Consider the following 17,030-nt stretch of genomic DNA (forward strand, 5'->3'; position numbering starts at 1 on the left):
AGATAGAGTTATTGTAGAGGAAGGCTGGCAAAGCCGGCAATGCTATTCCTGCAATTTCACTGCCATATTATTAATTAAAAAGCAATTTCTATAGACTAGTACATCTATTACCGAGACTGAAAATAAGTTTAATGGAATTTTGTATAATTTGTACGATTGTGGACGGTTTATCTAATAACAGAGGGATTTCACTACTTCTTCACAGCCAGTTTGCTGTTGAGCTAATTAAAAATATACTAATTCAATAATTTATAATCCTATTATTCATTTTCATGTGGAATTACCTTCCAAGAATATTATTTCCGGACCGATACGTTATTGAAACACTCAAGGAAAGATTTTATTCCTTCATAATAGGCCGGGGCAACTCACTTGTAATACCCCTGTTATTGTGAATATACCGCAAGCTCGTTTGTATATGTTCTATATAAAAATCAGAGGGATTATAATACCGGTGGTACAACAAATTAAAAAATATGCTTGTGTTATGGTTACTAGATAACTTATATAAATACTTGATATATTTTTCTGTAAATACATACATAAAATACATTAAGAATACAGACCGGCACAAACAACCATACTTATAAATACAATAATGAATCGAACCTATGACCATCGGACGTAAAGTGCCAATGCCGTCGATAAATAAATGAAATAAAACGATTGATTGAGTGAAGCACACAATAACAATGCCAAGTTTCATAGGACAAATAGTCTGTGCTTCTAAAAGCAGATATAAATTCAAGAACACGGAATCTTATATTTCGGTATTATGACAAGTGAGCAGAGAAACATTTAGACATAAAATCCATTTGACAGCCTCCGTGGTCTAATGGTTTAGTACCCCGCTTTACTATGCGATAGTCGTGGATTCGATTCCTCGCACAGTACAATCGTTTGTATTCATGAGTATGATTGTTTGTATCGGACTGGGTGTTTGCTATGTATGATATGTATTTATTTACAATAAAATATTTATGTCAGTTGTCTAGTACCCATAACACAAGCTCTGCTTAGCTTGGGACTAGATGACGCTGTGTGAATTGTCCTGAGATATTTTTATTTTTAAATAATAATTATTAAAGTTATTATTTTTATGGTACTTTTCTTTTCTCTTCACATACTCACACTCACCCAGACGGGCCTTAGCCAAGTGTGGAAGAGGTTGCGTTATGTGAAGATATTATTATTGTGGATTTCATAATCCGATTATTATTTATTATACATATTACTAAAAGAAAAAAATATATTACTGAAAAATCATATGCGTTCGTGTACATCAGTCTCATACTTTCATAGACGGGTTTTCGATATAGGGTGCAATTGGGTAATTAAATTACAGGATAGGAGGCATGATATCTTAGTTATGAGGCATCACAGATGTCACATTATGATGTGATGTCCGTAGTTGATATATTGAGACAATGGTTCACCCTCACCATCAGGTAAATTAATCTGAGGGAGAGACAGGAGGAATCATATTGTACGCCATTCAAAAGTACAATAACATATATATTCTATATATAAATAAATGTAACCGAACTGATTCAAAATGAAAGACTGTGTATAAATGTTTGCAGTAACTTGGATATTCCATCCTTAAGAGGAAGTTTGTTTGTTTGGGTCCATAAATCTTAGGAACTAGTTCCAGGTTGCGCTAGTTTCTTTAGTACGTACGTACTTTGCACAACAATATGTAAGATCTATAATTTAATAATGAAGTATGGTTGTTATTCACCGTTCCGTAATTTTAACTGTATATGTAATGAAAGTGTAACCATTCACTATCTATACCTAGAAGATATAAATATACTGAGAATATAGTCAGCTTCAGTGGCATACCGCTTTACTATCAGATAGTCGCGGGTTCGATTCCTCGCTCGGTACAAATATTTATGAATATGATTATTTGTATTGGTTTGGATGTTTTCTATGTATAATATATATTTATTTACAAAAAAAAATGCATCCATGTATTTATATCAGTTCTCTAGTACCAAGTACAGTACCAGTAATGCAAGCTCTGCTTAACTTGGGACTACATGGCGTTGTGTCAATTGTCTTGAGATATTACTGTTATTGGAGAACTGTATAAATTAATTAGTAGGTACTTAAAAAAAATAGTAACTAATCTTGAAACGGTCTAATAAAGTTGGTTGCGTCTTTCACTAACTTTGATAATATTGTATTAAGTTTCACTTAAAATATGTTTTTTTTATATTAATTTAATTACAATTCTATCAACCAAGTTATACGTGTGGCGGAAGGCGGAGACCCAACTAATGTATATTTAACCAGATCTTGTCTATTCGTTGGATGATCTAATGACGGTAGATAAACAAATTGCTGACTGACATCGACATAGCTGTAGTTTAGCCCATTCGTTGACCACGGCTAGTGTGACCTTCTGGAAGCCAATATTATTTAGCTTAAAATTATACATGGTAGCAGTATTCAACCTGATTAACGCAGAATTCATTCCAAAAGTAGAATATATAATTTTACATATAACATTATTTATGTTATTATTAATATTATAAACGCGAAAGTACGTAAATATGGATGAAACGATTTGATACACTTTCACACAAAAACTACGAAACGGATTTTGATGAAACTTTACAGTAATATTGCTTATACATTAGAATAACACATAGACTATAAATTTCACGTGGACGAAGCCGCGGGCACAGCTAGTATTTTTATAAATTACAAATCTACTGTGAAATCTAACTTTGTTGTATTGATATAAAGATATGAACTAATTTCAAACTTTGAATTCAATGAACAAACTGACATAATTATCGATTTATTTGATGCAGCCGTAATATAGCCGAACGTATAGAAATAACAGTATTAAAATGGATTAGATTGAAATTGATACTGAGATTAAATTTCGGAGTAGACTTGCAGGTCATTCGCAACATATTGGAACATGTAAACACAGCCTTACCGGCACCAGTTATGAACAAACAGAAGCTCGAACAGAGCGTTTCTAATTTTGCAAACAAATGTTTTGAAAGGACATATTATTACGAACACGCCAAAAACAATCTGTCTCTCTAAACTTTCATAGAACATAATTACTTTTCTATTATACAACAACCGACAGACATTTTGTAACTTTAATTACTTTTTTATCTGTAGCTGCACAGGAAAATAAGCGTAACATTTTTGGAGAACTAATTAAAGAATACGACGATTGGAACCATAGATAGAGTATTCAGTAAATGCGGTGTCCTCAGTAACCCAGAGGTTTAGCATACCGTATTGCTTCAAATAGTGGCGAATTCGATTCTCTCACAATAGAAACTTTGTGTTTTTGAGTATGATTTTTTATATTCTTATGGATGTGTATATTGAAAGTTATATATGGTAATATATAAATTAGTAAATTTACAAGATCTGCTTAGACTGAAACTTAGTAAAGCTGTGTGAATTGTGTAACACTTGGCTATTCACGCAGGTATATTATTACTCATATAGTTGTAAAAAATAATTGAAATGAGAGAAAGATGGAGAAGAACTATTTTCTCTCACATCTTTCTATTCATGTATGGATCGATCATCTGCGAAAAATATTCGACAAATTTCTTGTCTACTATTTTTCGAAGGCGAAAGTGAGAATGAGGATTGTTCCGACGCTGGTATGACCTTGGTAGTACAAGAAAATGACATTCACCTTTACAGACAGAGAAAGAAATAAAATATGCTGGGAGAATCAAATAGACCTAAAAGACATTCCAAAGAATATAGTTCTCCAAATTTATCTCCGAATAAGTCCGAAGCTTTATTATAGCTCTTTATTGTTTTAAAAATCTCGTATCTCCTCTAAAGAAGGGATGGTTATTTAATTAACTTCAATGCACAAAAATAATGTGTATACATGGTGGACTTAACACCTTGTTCGGCGTTATCTACCAGTAAAACTAGAGAATTGGCGATGCACTAATATAAATGAGACATGTTAAAAATATATACATAAATTTATCGTTAGTATTGGTATTATGGTCTCTTACTTGTTAACCAATAATGGTTAGTGTGTGTTTTATTACTATTACCCATATAAATAAGCAATTACTGGAAACTTGGGATTAAAAAGTAAATATGAATTTAACGGAGCAAGGGAATATTTTACGGTATTATCGTTGTCATTCGGAATGTAACGTTTTTAACAAACTTTGCTGGTTAGGTAATTGGCCGTATTTCTCTTGTAAACGTATTGTGTTACTGAGCTTAAAACTTTAGTCTATTAAATTGAAACAATGTTTTCCTCAATTTCATAATGAGTTTTGTCCAACTGTGCTTTTCACTGAAACGTATAATAACGAATTCATAGAATAATGAGAGAAACAAACGTAAAAATAATATTATTTTTCCTAACTTTAACTCGAAGAAGTTGAAGCAATTATACATGTACTTTATTTTTTTTGCCACGTACAACGAAATTGTGTAATCACATTCCAGCTATGGCATTGAAACCAAGGAAAGAGCGTATTCCTTTTAAAAGACCGGCAACGCACTTGCAATTCCCATAGTGTTGTGTGTGCTAAGGGGCGGCTGTGCTCATTTCACCCTTAAGTGAACCCTTAAAAAATTTTTGAATATTTTGAATAAAGAAAGAATTGGAATTATATATAATTATGTTAATATTTTATGCAATATAAAAAGCAGATAGCGATACACAGGCTGACAGACACAATATATTTATTCATGTAGAATTAAATTTCGATTATGATAAATAAAGTCTTATTAGAAATATACTTTAAAAACTAATAAGAATCCATCCCTTGTTAAATGAAATAATATGTAGTTATAATACATAATAATAGTTTTTACAATTTATAACTTTAATAGGTATATTATTGCCTTTACTTATACATGTCAAACAGAATAAAATTTAAAAGCCACCTGTAACGTGACTTTATCACAAGTCCCAGTAATATTAACAACGACTGCTGCATCCAGGATTCATTTTTCTTTGAAGTGCGAAAACCTTAAACCCATAAAGAGCACGGTTTGAAATCACCTCAACAGTATAAGGCAATACGTTTAAGCTTCCTAGATTCACATCAAACGCCAACGGAAACTAAGAAAGATTTGCCGATTTTCCTGCCAAGAATCGAGTTAGTGTGTGCCTCACGTACAAAATATTATTATATAAAAATATACGAACCCAGAGATAAATGCCAGGAATCCATACGGCTAACAAAATTGATTTTGTTCATCCTACCCCAGCACTGCATGAATACATTGTTCAGATCCCTTTGGGAACCAACTCGCTCCTTTCAATATTACAATCTTTTGCATAATTCATTTTTAAACGGGTACTACATATTTATAAATGGATCGTTACTTTTCCATTGGAATCATGCAAACTCCTTCATGATCGCTAACTTTATCTATTGAAACCAAACATCATACCTTATCTACAGTATAATAGTCTAGCATAGTGCTATAATTTTAACAATCCTGCTTTGACGCTCCGAGTTATTACCTCAGGGATATTTTGTGACAAAGATACTGTTATCACAAAGTTACTGTCTCACATAATGCTGTTGCGAAGCAGCTTCCTTGCATGCTGTATTTGAGTTTAAAGAACGTATTAGAGTAGCGAAATTAATATTTAAGTACTTAATATCAGCAACGAACTAGTTACACCTCTGGCGCGGCAAACTTTCGTGAGTTGCGATAGTCGTTTACCTTCGGTAAATCGTATGGCTATCAAAGTTGTATAGATACTCTACTGGAACAACTGCTATCAAAATAACTAAAATTTACATTTCTCTCTCTATGAGAAAATAATAATGTTACATTTATGTATTACAACAGGAATAAACTAGACCACTGAGCACCGAGACCATTCTTTCATACAAAAACTAATGAATGAAACTTAACAATATTATAACTACAACAGTATAACACATACGACATAAATAAACCGCGGGCACTACTATAAGTTAAGAATATTAAGCAGCTATAGCAATTTGGAGGTTTATAAAATTATATTTTGTTACAGTTCTGGTCTGCATTCGTTCCATGCGCCACTCAAAATAGAGACGCCGTTCAACTGACTCTGGAGCAGATTGATGTCATCCGTCGCCTGGTAGATAAATACCCTCAGCATTTCAAATTCGCCACTTCTGTTACTGGTGAGTACAATAAAATGCACATATTGGAATGTTTAACTTAAAAAATTTGGAGCTCCACTGGCGATCTAGTCAAGCACACCGCTTTCTTATCAATGATCGTGGGTCCAATATTCAATATAAAAATTTGTAACCATTTTGAGTGACTATTTTGTGTGATGTAAAAAAATATCAATATTCAAGTATTTCTCATCAAATGATCAATCTTCCTCATTATATGCAGAGTTTTTATAATTTTACTGCTACAAGAACTGTCTGGGCTGTAGTGTTTGGTATCTGCTGTGATAAACTTTGTGAGACTGTTCCACTATGCGATTCCGGTGTATGTAACAAATAATCTATGTATTCTCACTTTGTTAGTAATCCCAGTACCGGTAATAGTATATTTACCACTACTGTTGTACAAAATCATATGAAAAGTGGTCCGCCTTTTCATTGTTATACCCCATAAAAGAAACTTTAATCTAAACTTAAAATAACAACAAGAAAGTCGAGAAAAACACATACAAAATCAACTTCCCTAACGAAATGTACAGTCTTTTTTTATCGAGTCCAGTTCACTTTTAAAGTTACGAATTAGTTTCGAACGCCTCAAGAATTCCACTTCAGCTACCGTGATTGTATGTATATTATTTAAAATTCAGAACAAGTAACGGTCGCTACTAAGCAATTGTCTCGCTCAGTAAAACAATTAGTCACTAATCTAGTCATTGTCCGTCCATTTAGCGTCACTTTGTTCGAGAACATTCTATTAATTTTCTTCTGTGTAAATGTGTGAAGTAAGTAAATTCTTGTCTTTCAATTGATACTTCATACTTATTGCCTCATATTTTTAATTGGAATGCTAAACAAGTGAACGGTGCTCGTATTTAAAAGATTATCGAGTATTGTATTGACATACCATTTTTGACTCGTACAAGTCACATAGTCATGCGTTGCTTCGAATAATAAATTGTCTTGCCACCGTATCCTGTAATTTCACTATTGAATCTTACCATCAAGCCAGCCTTCTGCTATCAACGTATTATTTCAATGTAACTATTAAAATAAGCTGCTTTATAGCAAAAACACAGACAACTTTCAACAAAGTCTACCTCGATAAAAATTGTTTCGCTCAAATGTCTCGTAAAAGATTAAGTTGATAAAACATCTGGTGGACTCATTAAAATGGCGGGAGGCGCAGAAGCATTCTACGCTTAAATAAAGGTGATCTTAAATTAAGTTAACGAATCCTCGGTCTTTGGTCACTTCAATAAAATTTTATTTAGTGTAAACGACAGAAGATATAATGGTTCAGGATATTGTACAAATACAAGTAGCTACTCGCGACTTAGTCCGCTGTTTTTGATATAGATAGTCTTGTCCATCATAGAGATACAAGTTTTATTCACGCCAAATTTCAAATTCATTTACACGTGAAAAGGCGAATGAATGAAAAGACGAACACACTTTTCGTATTTGTATAAATACTTTAGTTGATAGACAAAGATAAAATCTAGAGTGAATTGCTTTAAATTTTCTGTATATATTTAAATTGTTTCCTGGATGAAAACGTAATAAGACTCGGTAGGTGGCGTTTTTTTATCCGGCTGCATTAGTTTATTACAATTACGTCCTATTCATTACACTTCATATGAAAAGAAAGGTAAATGAAAGTCAAATATGATTATGTAGGTAGTCAGAATTTCAAATGATATATTATACATAGAGTATTAATCAAAGTTGAATATAAACCATGATTAGCAATTACTCGTATTTGTAGATACGAATTATATTCGTATTTGTTTACTATTCTAAAGCAGATAATCTTCCGTATTTATGTGAGAAACAATTTATCCTCACGGAAAATGCATTACGTAAGCAAAATCCAATAAAACTTCCAACAATTTAGAAACAATTCATTATTTATTTTGAATTTCGAAATGAGTCTTCGTAAAATAATTCGAAACAAAGAAATAGGAAGTAATATTCGGGAAGGCGGTGCGCATTATTAAACGGAATCTCCTTAGGAATGCAATCTTCTAATTGCTGAACATTTATATTATACACTAGCGAAACGGACTTGCTTCGCACAGAATGAGATATTTTCGACAAGAAAATAGAACTAAAAGTTTTAAAAGATTTATATAATTTCGCTACCATTCGTTTGTGTAAGACCAGATATATTCAGTCCGGATACCTGACCACCGATATTGGAAGCGTTACGACCTTCTCTATTGATAATCAACACAATAATCCATTAAGTAATGAAATGGACTTCAATAAAATAACAATATAGTTGATAAGATATATCTATAATTTAAGTTAGATCTTTATGGTATGGGTAAAACCAGATAGAAAGAAAAAAAAATTAAAACCTGTTATTCTGGCGTCTGTTATATAATAAATTTTAGTTTTTCTAAATATCTATAATAAACCGACATGGGTAGTTATAATTACATGTATAGATAGTAACTTTTTGTTCAAGCCTGAACTTCGGACATTCGAGGGGGAGTTGTTGTAAATTATTCTAACATGAACTTATAAAATATTCATTCACAATCTTTGACTCGTGAGGCGTTCACATTAATTCAGTTAAGGGCCTCCCTACTATTTCCCTACATTTGAATGTCATAAAAGATTTGTTTGATGGAATCGAATTCAGCGCTTTGAAACGAGAGTACCGAAATCTTCATGTAGTGTGATAACAAGAATGTAACAACCGGATTTTTTTTTAATTATTCATCATTTGCACAGAACAAAGATAAATATATTAATATGTAATTACGAGTAAAATAAATCTTTACATAACCGTTCACTCCTTTCTAGAGAAGATATTTTGATGTATAACTACTTTACTCATTCTTTTCTTGATTATATCGGAATTTTCATTTCTTTAAAAAATTAAATGTTAATTAAGTGGCTTCATTAATATTTTTATTATGGCCACCACTGGACCGGCCTTGCAACTATTTAATAACCCGTCAAGTAGCGGGTTTGTAGCAGCCTATCGTCAGCCTGCTTTGTTCATAAACTAAGTTTCTAATTATTTATTTTGTTTTTATATAGAATTGATATACTAACAGTGTACAATACTAAAGTGATGGCTGCGAGAATAAGGGAATTGACACTTTAGTCTCGCCTTGCTCGTCGATGTCTTTTCAAAACAACTGTAGGAAAGTAAATCCATCAAAATCTGACTCTAACTTCATTCTGAGACTTTTATCCTTGTCAATGTCAATTAACAAAAGCAAGATCTTCATTCTATTATCATTATTATATGTAATAACTGCCATAGTCATTATTACATAGTATAAAACAAAGTGGCTGTCGCTGTCTGTCCCTATGTATGCTTAAATCTTTAAAACTACGCATCGGATTTTGAAGTGAAGTGATGAATAGTGATTTAAGAAAAATGTTTATATATATAATACGTACGTATAGTCGGAGCGAGTAGCTAGTCAAATATAAAGAACGAATAAAATTGTAATAATGACTTATTCCTTTTAACAGATATCCTCGAAGCGCACAGCGCCAGACCACGCAAGATAGCTTCACTTATCGGTATCGAAGGTGGCCACTCCATCGCCAATTCCCTCGGTGTTCTGAGGAGCTACTACCAGCTCGGAGTCAGATATATGACCTTAACGCACACTTGCAACACACCATGGTAAGTTTTATGATTTCATTTTATAGCTAACTCAAAGTATAGTTTTGATTTCATATCGAATTGAGATTATTTGATGATATATATTATGTTAGCTTAATCTTTTAGTTGTTGCAATTTCTGTACTTATATTATAAAAAAGAAATAATTAGATCCAAGTACGTTTTTAAAAGGAAAAAACCTTCATTATCTTATATATTTAGGCAGCTGCATATTAGCATTATTGATTTGTAATTTAATCTCATAAAGTAGGTAGAAATCATATGGTTATATTAGGAAAATTCTTGTTTAAAATTATTTATCATTTTGCTGTTCATATTATATTATTTATAGAACATGCTATTTTGTTCTCTAAAAACAAGAACTCTTAATATACTCATTATATTAACTTGTAGGTGCAGCGACTGTTGGATACTATTTTATCTGTTTATTTTGTCTATTTTTATAGTAATATTTTTGTTTTGTTTAAATTAAATGTTATATGCATATATAACATTTAATCGCTAAAATATTTGCGACTACATCGGTGTCTTTTTTTGGTCTTGTCTCATCATATTCGTATATGATCTCCCCCCTTTACAGCGATTGTCCTGAAATTATGATCATCTGCTAAGTTTTTTTTTTGTTTTATGCATGTAAATTTTGCCCTTTACTTAATAATCTTGTTCACCAAACTATATTTATTATATTGTATTGAAATTATATATAATATCATTTTGTCATATCACTATTCATTTCATAACGGTGAGTTTTCATAGTATATTATAATATTGTATCCTCCATTACAAAATGTGTATTTTTTGCCTCTTTCTCTTCCTACTATCCACATATATCATTGTTCTCATCTATTTTAGTTTCGTCCGTTATTCCGCAACTGTTCTCACTTTTTACCTAGTGAAACTGTGGCTCCCCAGATATTCATTTGTGTGCAGCTAACCGGTTAAAACATTTCAGACAGCGTGAAATTGGACAAAATTTCTATTCTCTTATTATTTATTATAATAACTGTTAGTGATTTATCAGTCAAAAATATATTTGCCTCTGCAAATATTAGGCGATTTTTTTTAAGTATTTATGTTTATTTTTTTTTAAATACATACGTAGCTTATTTAAAGGCTGTTATTTATTTTTATTTGTTTATTTATCTTCAATGCACAAAAATAAATGGTACATATGGCGGACTTAACACCTTGCGGAGTTATCTGTCAGTCAACCATGAATGGTGCAGAGAAGGAATATTGGCGATGCACTAATATAAGTGAGAAATGTCATAAAAAAATATAAGCTAAGTATATATAGTGTTATTTCTGTTAAATTGTTTACCAGGACTTGATAGAATAAGTCGATCCATCGGGGTAATAAGTTATTTCCACAAAAAAATATATTCAATGTAATATCAGCTTATTGCGTCGGAAATTTTTGCGTTGTTCTTACGGATGAGATCAAAGTATCAACATCTCCTCCGGATTAACCTAACTGGCCTTCTTATGTACAAATAATATCAGGATCTGAAATATTGGCTTGGCTGATTGATAAAATTGTATCGTATTTAAATGTTTTTATATTTTATGGTTATTATGTCTCGTGAGAAGGAACGTTTTGTAAGAGATTCGGATATCTCCTCTTATAACGTAATTAAGCGTAGTAGAACACTTTCGATAAATAAATTAATAATTAATTAATTAACAGCACTAAGTAATTAAATGTTAGCTTTATCTACATTGCAAGAAAAATATATAATCTATGAACGTTATAAAGCAAAGTAGATGCCCGGGTCTCTTTATTTATTTATTCCTGTGCTGTGCGATAGATGCATGTTTTTGTTTTGTTTTCGTAATTAGAACACACGACGCGTCCATTTATTACATAAATTGTTCAACTTCGTGACGTTATAGTAAGTATACTTAATGAAATATCATTGGATAAAAAAATGTTAAATTTCTACAACAAAATTCTGTAAATGTTCATACTTTTAAGGTAAACTAATCGCCTATTAGCAGAAAATTATGTCTCATTCATCTAATAACACTAATGGGAATGATATGATCTACTAATAATAATCCTTCAGTTTGCATGAATCAGTCAATATACTGAGATCGCAATTGTTTTTGACTCTCATTAGTTGAGTTACATTGTTTAATATATGACTCCGAGATCTGACCCTAAACGGGACCCGTAATTTAAAGTTATGACGAGCCAAATGACCCCCGCCGTTAATCACCATTACGGTTGCGTACTCCTCACTAATTGTACGGTAAATCCTAACAAAATATTGGTGTAGGTGTCACAGTCTCATCAGTTTAGCAAAACCCGGCTCGACGAGGATCAGAGCAACAAATGTCATGCTAAAGAGCTACGAGTATATTGATAAGCGCAGCGGTAACAGGAACGGTTGAGAATTCGCAACATCACATTTTGTTAGCATGTAAATTTTCTTTCTTTCCATACTTGTACAATTTAAATCTGGTACCGACTGATGGCTGAAATAGCTTTACAAAATAAATATTGTTCTTTTAGCATACACCTAAAATGTTCAATATTTAGCTATTTTTCTTTTTAATTTACTGCTTTATCTCGCCTTCATATATCAAGTCTTTATCAAGAAGTTCATTCAACGATGCCTTACTGAATACTTAAATTTATGAATATTTTGTAATAGGATCTGTAAGTAACTTCCATTTTGGATATAGAAGTTGCGATCATTCATTATTTGAAATGGAGGTTAGATTACGGATCCCAAAAGCACCGCTACGGTCTGAAATACTTAAAATGCATATTATAAAGACCAATGATAGAATTAATGATGAACAAGATCATACATTACTTATTTATAGTTATACCTTTGATAACCTAAGATAGGTTTATAAAAATCAGGAGAACAAAGAGAAAAATCTTATTTCAGTCACTCTTCTATAGTAGAAACTGAAGAAAAGCAAGACAATGAATCGTCGATTGGAAGATGTGTATGGCTTTATAGATTTCTATAAAACAACATTCATCACTTAAAACAGCCTCACTTCTTTTTCTTCAAAGAACTATTCCGCTAGCGCTTATCACTGTCTTCTCTTGCTTAGCAATTCCGTATATGTAAATATCAAAGCGTAAGACTTTGGGCCCCCGTACAAATGACGCAACATTTGTAACGGATTCCTCACGTCCTTCGCTAAAAACATTAAATTGTTTAGGTAAAAGGGAATGTGCAGCCAACAATTGTGGATTTTACATACATAATATCACCTATAGTAGGATACACTCACCGTTTCACCGGTGCAATGTGTATTTTTTATTTATTTATTTTGTTTTCGTGTTATGTTTTTATTACAAAACAAAGCCTTGTCTTTTATAGATTTAAATAAGATTTATTATACAGGTATTTGAAATACCTGTTTATCAAGGCTGCTTACAGTCCGAAGAAATGGCCGCTTATGTAAGCTTGGAGTGAGTGGCCTCTCAACGTATACTTGCAGCAGTGAGATTCTGAAGCGCTGCGAAGATACCAAGAAGATTCTACACTTCTAGGACCAGTTTGGCTAACAACTAGTTCCAGCTTATATGCAAAAGATAATATGATAAAAATCTAATTATTGAAGTCGTTATGAACAATAGGATAAATTACTAACTTTACTAACCTTCGTTTTGCTAATTGTTACAAATCTGAGGAAAATATAATCTTAATCGTTTATAAATACTCAAAACTTTTGCATCAGTTTATATTCCTAATTGACACTACGGTGATGGAAACCCCGAAAACATTAAATTAACTAAATTAACTTACAGTTAGATATATGGTACCTCTTCTATATACCGTATCTATATATGTGTCACGGGATACTTTTGTTATATCGGTCATATATAGCTACGTGGACGAAACCGGAGACTGATGCTAGTCATGTATAATTTACCACGGCGTCATAATGTCACGGCCGAGCGACGTGATCGTGCATAACCAACATTGAACTAGCCGAGTAAACCCGAGCACTAAAACATGAGTAAAAACGGATATTATCCTTATCTCTACAAATAGGAAAATCGTGACGAGGGGAAAAATGTCTGTTTCTGGGTTTTGTTGTTTAATTTTCATACATATATTGCTAGAGAAATTAGGAGTATGTAATGCTTTTATTATTATACATAACCACAAATAATATAATATTACATAGCATTACTAAATAATATATTAGCATACTTTACTCCTTCTCGAAGCTAAATAAAATGTCCCCTAAAAGAATAAAATAATAAATTTTTCAATATGTTCAATACCTAAAACCTAATGTGTTTTAATTAGTTTATTTGTTATTTTGGTTTCATGTATCATGAATAGATGGCGTGTTTATTATTATACGGAAAAATTATCGATAATAAAAAATAATAAATTTAATACAACATTTACCAGATAGAATTCGAATATTATATCTAGGTATTCTCTCATGGGGTAGTTCAGATTTTCAACATTAATGCTCACCGAAAACAACGTCTATCATGCTCATATTTAGTTGAATATTGAATTTCAATCGAATACGATAGTAGGAATAGACATCTATCGAATTAGGCTCGAAATCGATGTTTCCATCAGCGTTGAAAAGTAAGAAATATAAATTGACTCAAAAAATTCTTACCGTGTTTTGTTCATGCAATTATTTTTTAAATTTATATAGTGAGTGTTTTTCTTTTATTTGTTGGATAAATTTAACGTATACAAACATTCAAATATTTCTTCATTACGAAATTGGTATATAAAATATGTTATAACTTCTCTCAGTAAACAGGAAAATTATTTGAACCTTTTTCATATATATACAAAAGAAATCTCGTAAACTTGAGTGTACAACAGGTAAAGTTTTAATCAGTGTGCTCAACGATTTTTATAACACAACTGTGAGGTGGGTCATATGGCCCTACGTAAAGTTGTAGAGGATAATAAAACGGTGGAAATTAAACAGTCCTCTGAGGGGTAAAGTAGACATTTTTTTTAAAGAAGACGCCTTAATTTATTTGATTAATTAATGTAGGCAGTTCATGCGCAACTGGAGCCGGGTGGGTATAATTAGAGGGTCGAAAAAATACGGATAAGTGTAAGTGGAACTTACCATCGACGGATTCCGCACCTACTAAATATTTAAATGAATCTGACAAATACAATTCCACATATAAATTTTAGTGCAATAATTTTCAATTTCCAAATATGTATTTTAGTGCAATAATTTTCTGTTTTATTCATGTACGGCATTTCAGCCGCATATTCATCAGTTATTTGTATTATTTCGAGCTCTACCGTCCACTTCGGTTATATCAGTTGAGAATAACTGGTAAATACTCAATTGTTATTTTTAAAGGCAATCTGTTTAAATATAACATACTTGTTGGTGCATATACCTGAACAAAACATGGAAATAAAAAACATAATATACATTTCACTAGCTTTCACCCACGACTCGCCAGCTATTTTTTTTATATAAAAGAAAGTAAATTCTCAAAACAAATTCACATCTTCATGACACATTATTTCACAAAAGATTCGTTCAGCCATTTAGTCGTCAAAAGAAAACAAGCAGACAGATATATAAACGCATTTATAATATTACATATTCTTATTAGGCATGCATATATCGTATGTTAGGAAAGCTATTTAAAAAAATGTCTATTATTAGTTTGGTCCAATAATTTTATGTTATGTATGTCATTCGCTTAATAATAAACTGCATTATGAATGCATTATTAGAAAATAGACTTTATATTAAAATACTAAAGTTGAAATTTTAAAAATTTCTAATATTTTAACTAATATCATTTGTTAACAAACGTGGTACATGTAACATTATTTATTGAAAAACCCGTACGTGAACAACCAACGCCATATATTGTCGTTTAGTGAGTAATAAGGCTTTGTTCAGTAGGTGTGTCTTAATAAAAGTTTATTATGATAGTATTTTATACCGCGTCACACAGTTACCTTGCGCTGTTAGAGGCGCGGAAGTTAACACGCCGCAGTAATTATGATTTCCAACCGAGTGTAATGTTACTCAGCAACTCTGATACCAGCCGCATTCCCGCAGTGCACAACTTTGTAAATACTAATATTATAATACTTGCACACAAATATTTTGCACTGTAGCTTCATATTGTATACACACGAAAGTTAGATAACTACGAAGTATGCGGCGCTAATATCTGTAATGCTATATATAGATATATATATGTGTATATATCTATCTGACCTGAAACGTTATTTTTCCATATAAATTAAAATCGCTATTAAACCTAAATAGTCACTATTCTATCACCAACCCCTATTGGTTTGGTTATCGAATAGTGAATATTTAGTATTGTATATATTTTTAAACATTATAAAAAAATGTTTTTTTCAGAATTAAAATGAAAATGTTAAGGGTGGACAACTTATCACTTAGGGGTATGAAAATTAGTTAATAGCAGATTCTCAGACCTACTGAATACGTATATAAAATTCCATAAAAATCTGTCAAACCGTTTCGGAGGAGTATCCTAACTAAAATTGTGACACGAGAATTTTATACAGTGTATCGTTTTGTTAATGTTAATAGGTTTATAATAACCAAATTTAACTTTTAATTGTACTGATTGGCTTTTTTTTTAATCTAAGTATTTAGAAATTACCTTGGTTTAAAACATGGTATGTTTGTATGATTACTTTTTGGGAATTTTAGTACCAAAGGCGAGTTTTAGAAACCACTACATTTTGTAGTGAAGAGATACTCTAATACTGTATTCGAGTCCTAGGGCTATTATATTATTATTATTGACTATAATATATTGTGTATATTTTGAAGTAAAGACTTATAAATGTACATGATTTCAATAATCGTCATAACAAACATACCCAGGGCTAATATACTACTGCTCTCACGCGCAACTAAAAGCCACTGATGCAAGTTTTTTCATATTCTTAGATAATCTCTCTAACACTGACTTTCATAACTCATCTCATACATACACACCAGTACCGAAGACTTAAAATGATAACTAGGTGTAAAAAATTCGCAGTAATTTTTGAGATAGATGGAGCAATTTCACAGAAATTGGACGAGAGTGCAAACGGCGTGTCAAGAGTCTTAAGACTACGTCCATCAGACGTACGAACAAAAGGATTTTTTGTTTAGATTTATAAATTGTAATTTGGGACGTGAATAGCCGAGTCAATTTCTTTCCGGTAATATTTTGAGCACCTCAATCGGCCCTGTAGATTTCACCTTTTA

The 17,030-nt window shown here is 31.7% G+C and overlaps 1 protein-coding gene across 1 annotated transcript in view; it reads left to right on the forward strand.

Annotated features, from left to right (window-relative positions):
- LOC131849345 (dipeptidase 1-like) overlaps window positions 1-17,030 on the forward strand; it is a 185,058-nt gene that overhangs the window by 140,405 nt on the left and 27,623 nt on the right. Inside the window, exons 5-6 of the mRNA XM_059199407.1 lie at window positions 6,023-6,155; window positions 9,645-9,801. Of these exons, the coding sequence (XP_059055390.1) occupies window positions 6,023-6,155; window positions 9,645-9,801 (290 nt within the window). The remainder of the gene's footprint in view (window positions 1-6,022; window positions 6,156-9,644; window positions 9,802-17,030) is intronic.

This window comes from Achroia grisella, unplaced genomic scaffold, assembly GCF_030625045.1.
Source record: "Achroia grisella isolate CSIRO2021 unplaced genomic scaffold, CSIRO_AGI_Agris_v1 utg640, whole genome shotgun sequence".
NCBI classification, from domain to species: domain Eukaryota; kingdom Metazoa; phylum Arthropoda; class Insecta; order Lepidoptera; family Pyralidae; genus Achroia; species Achroia grisella.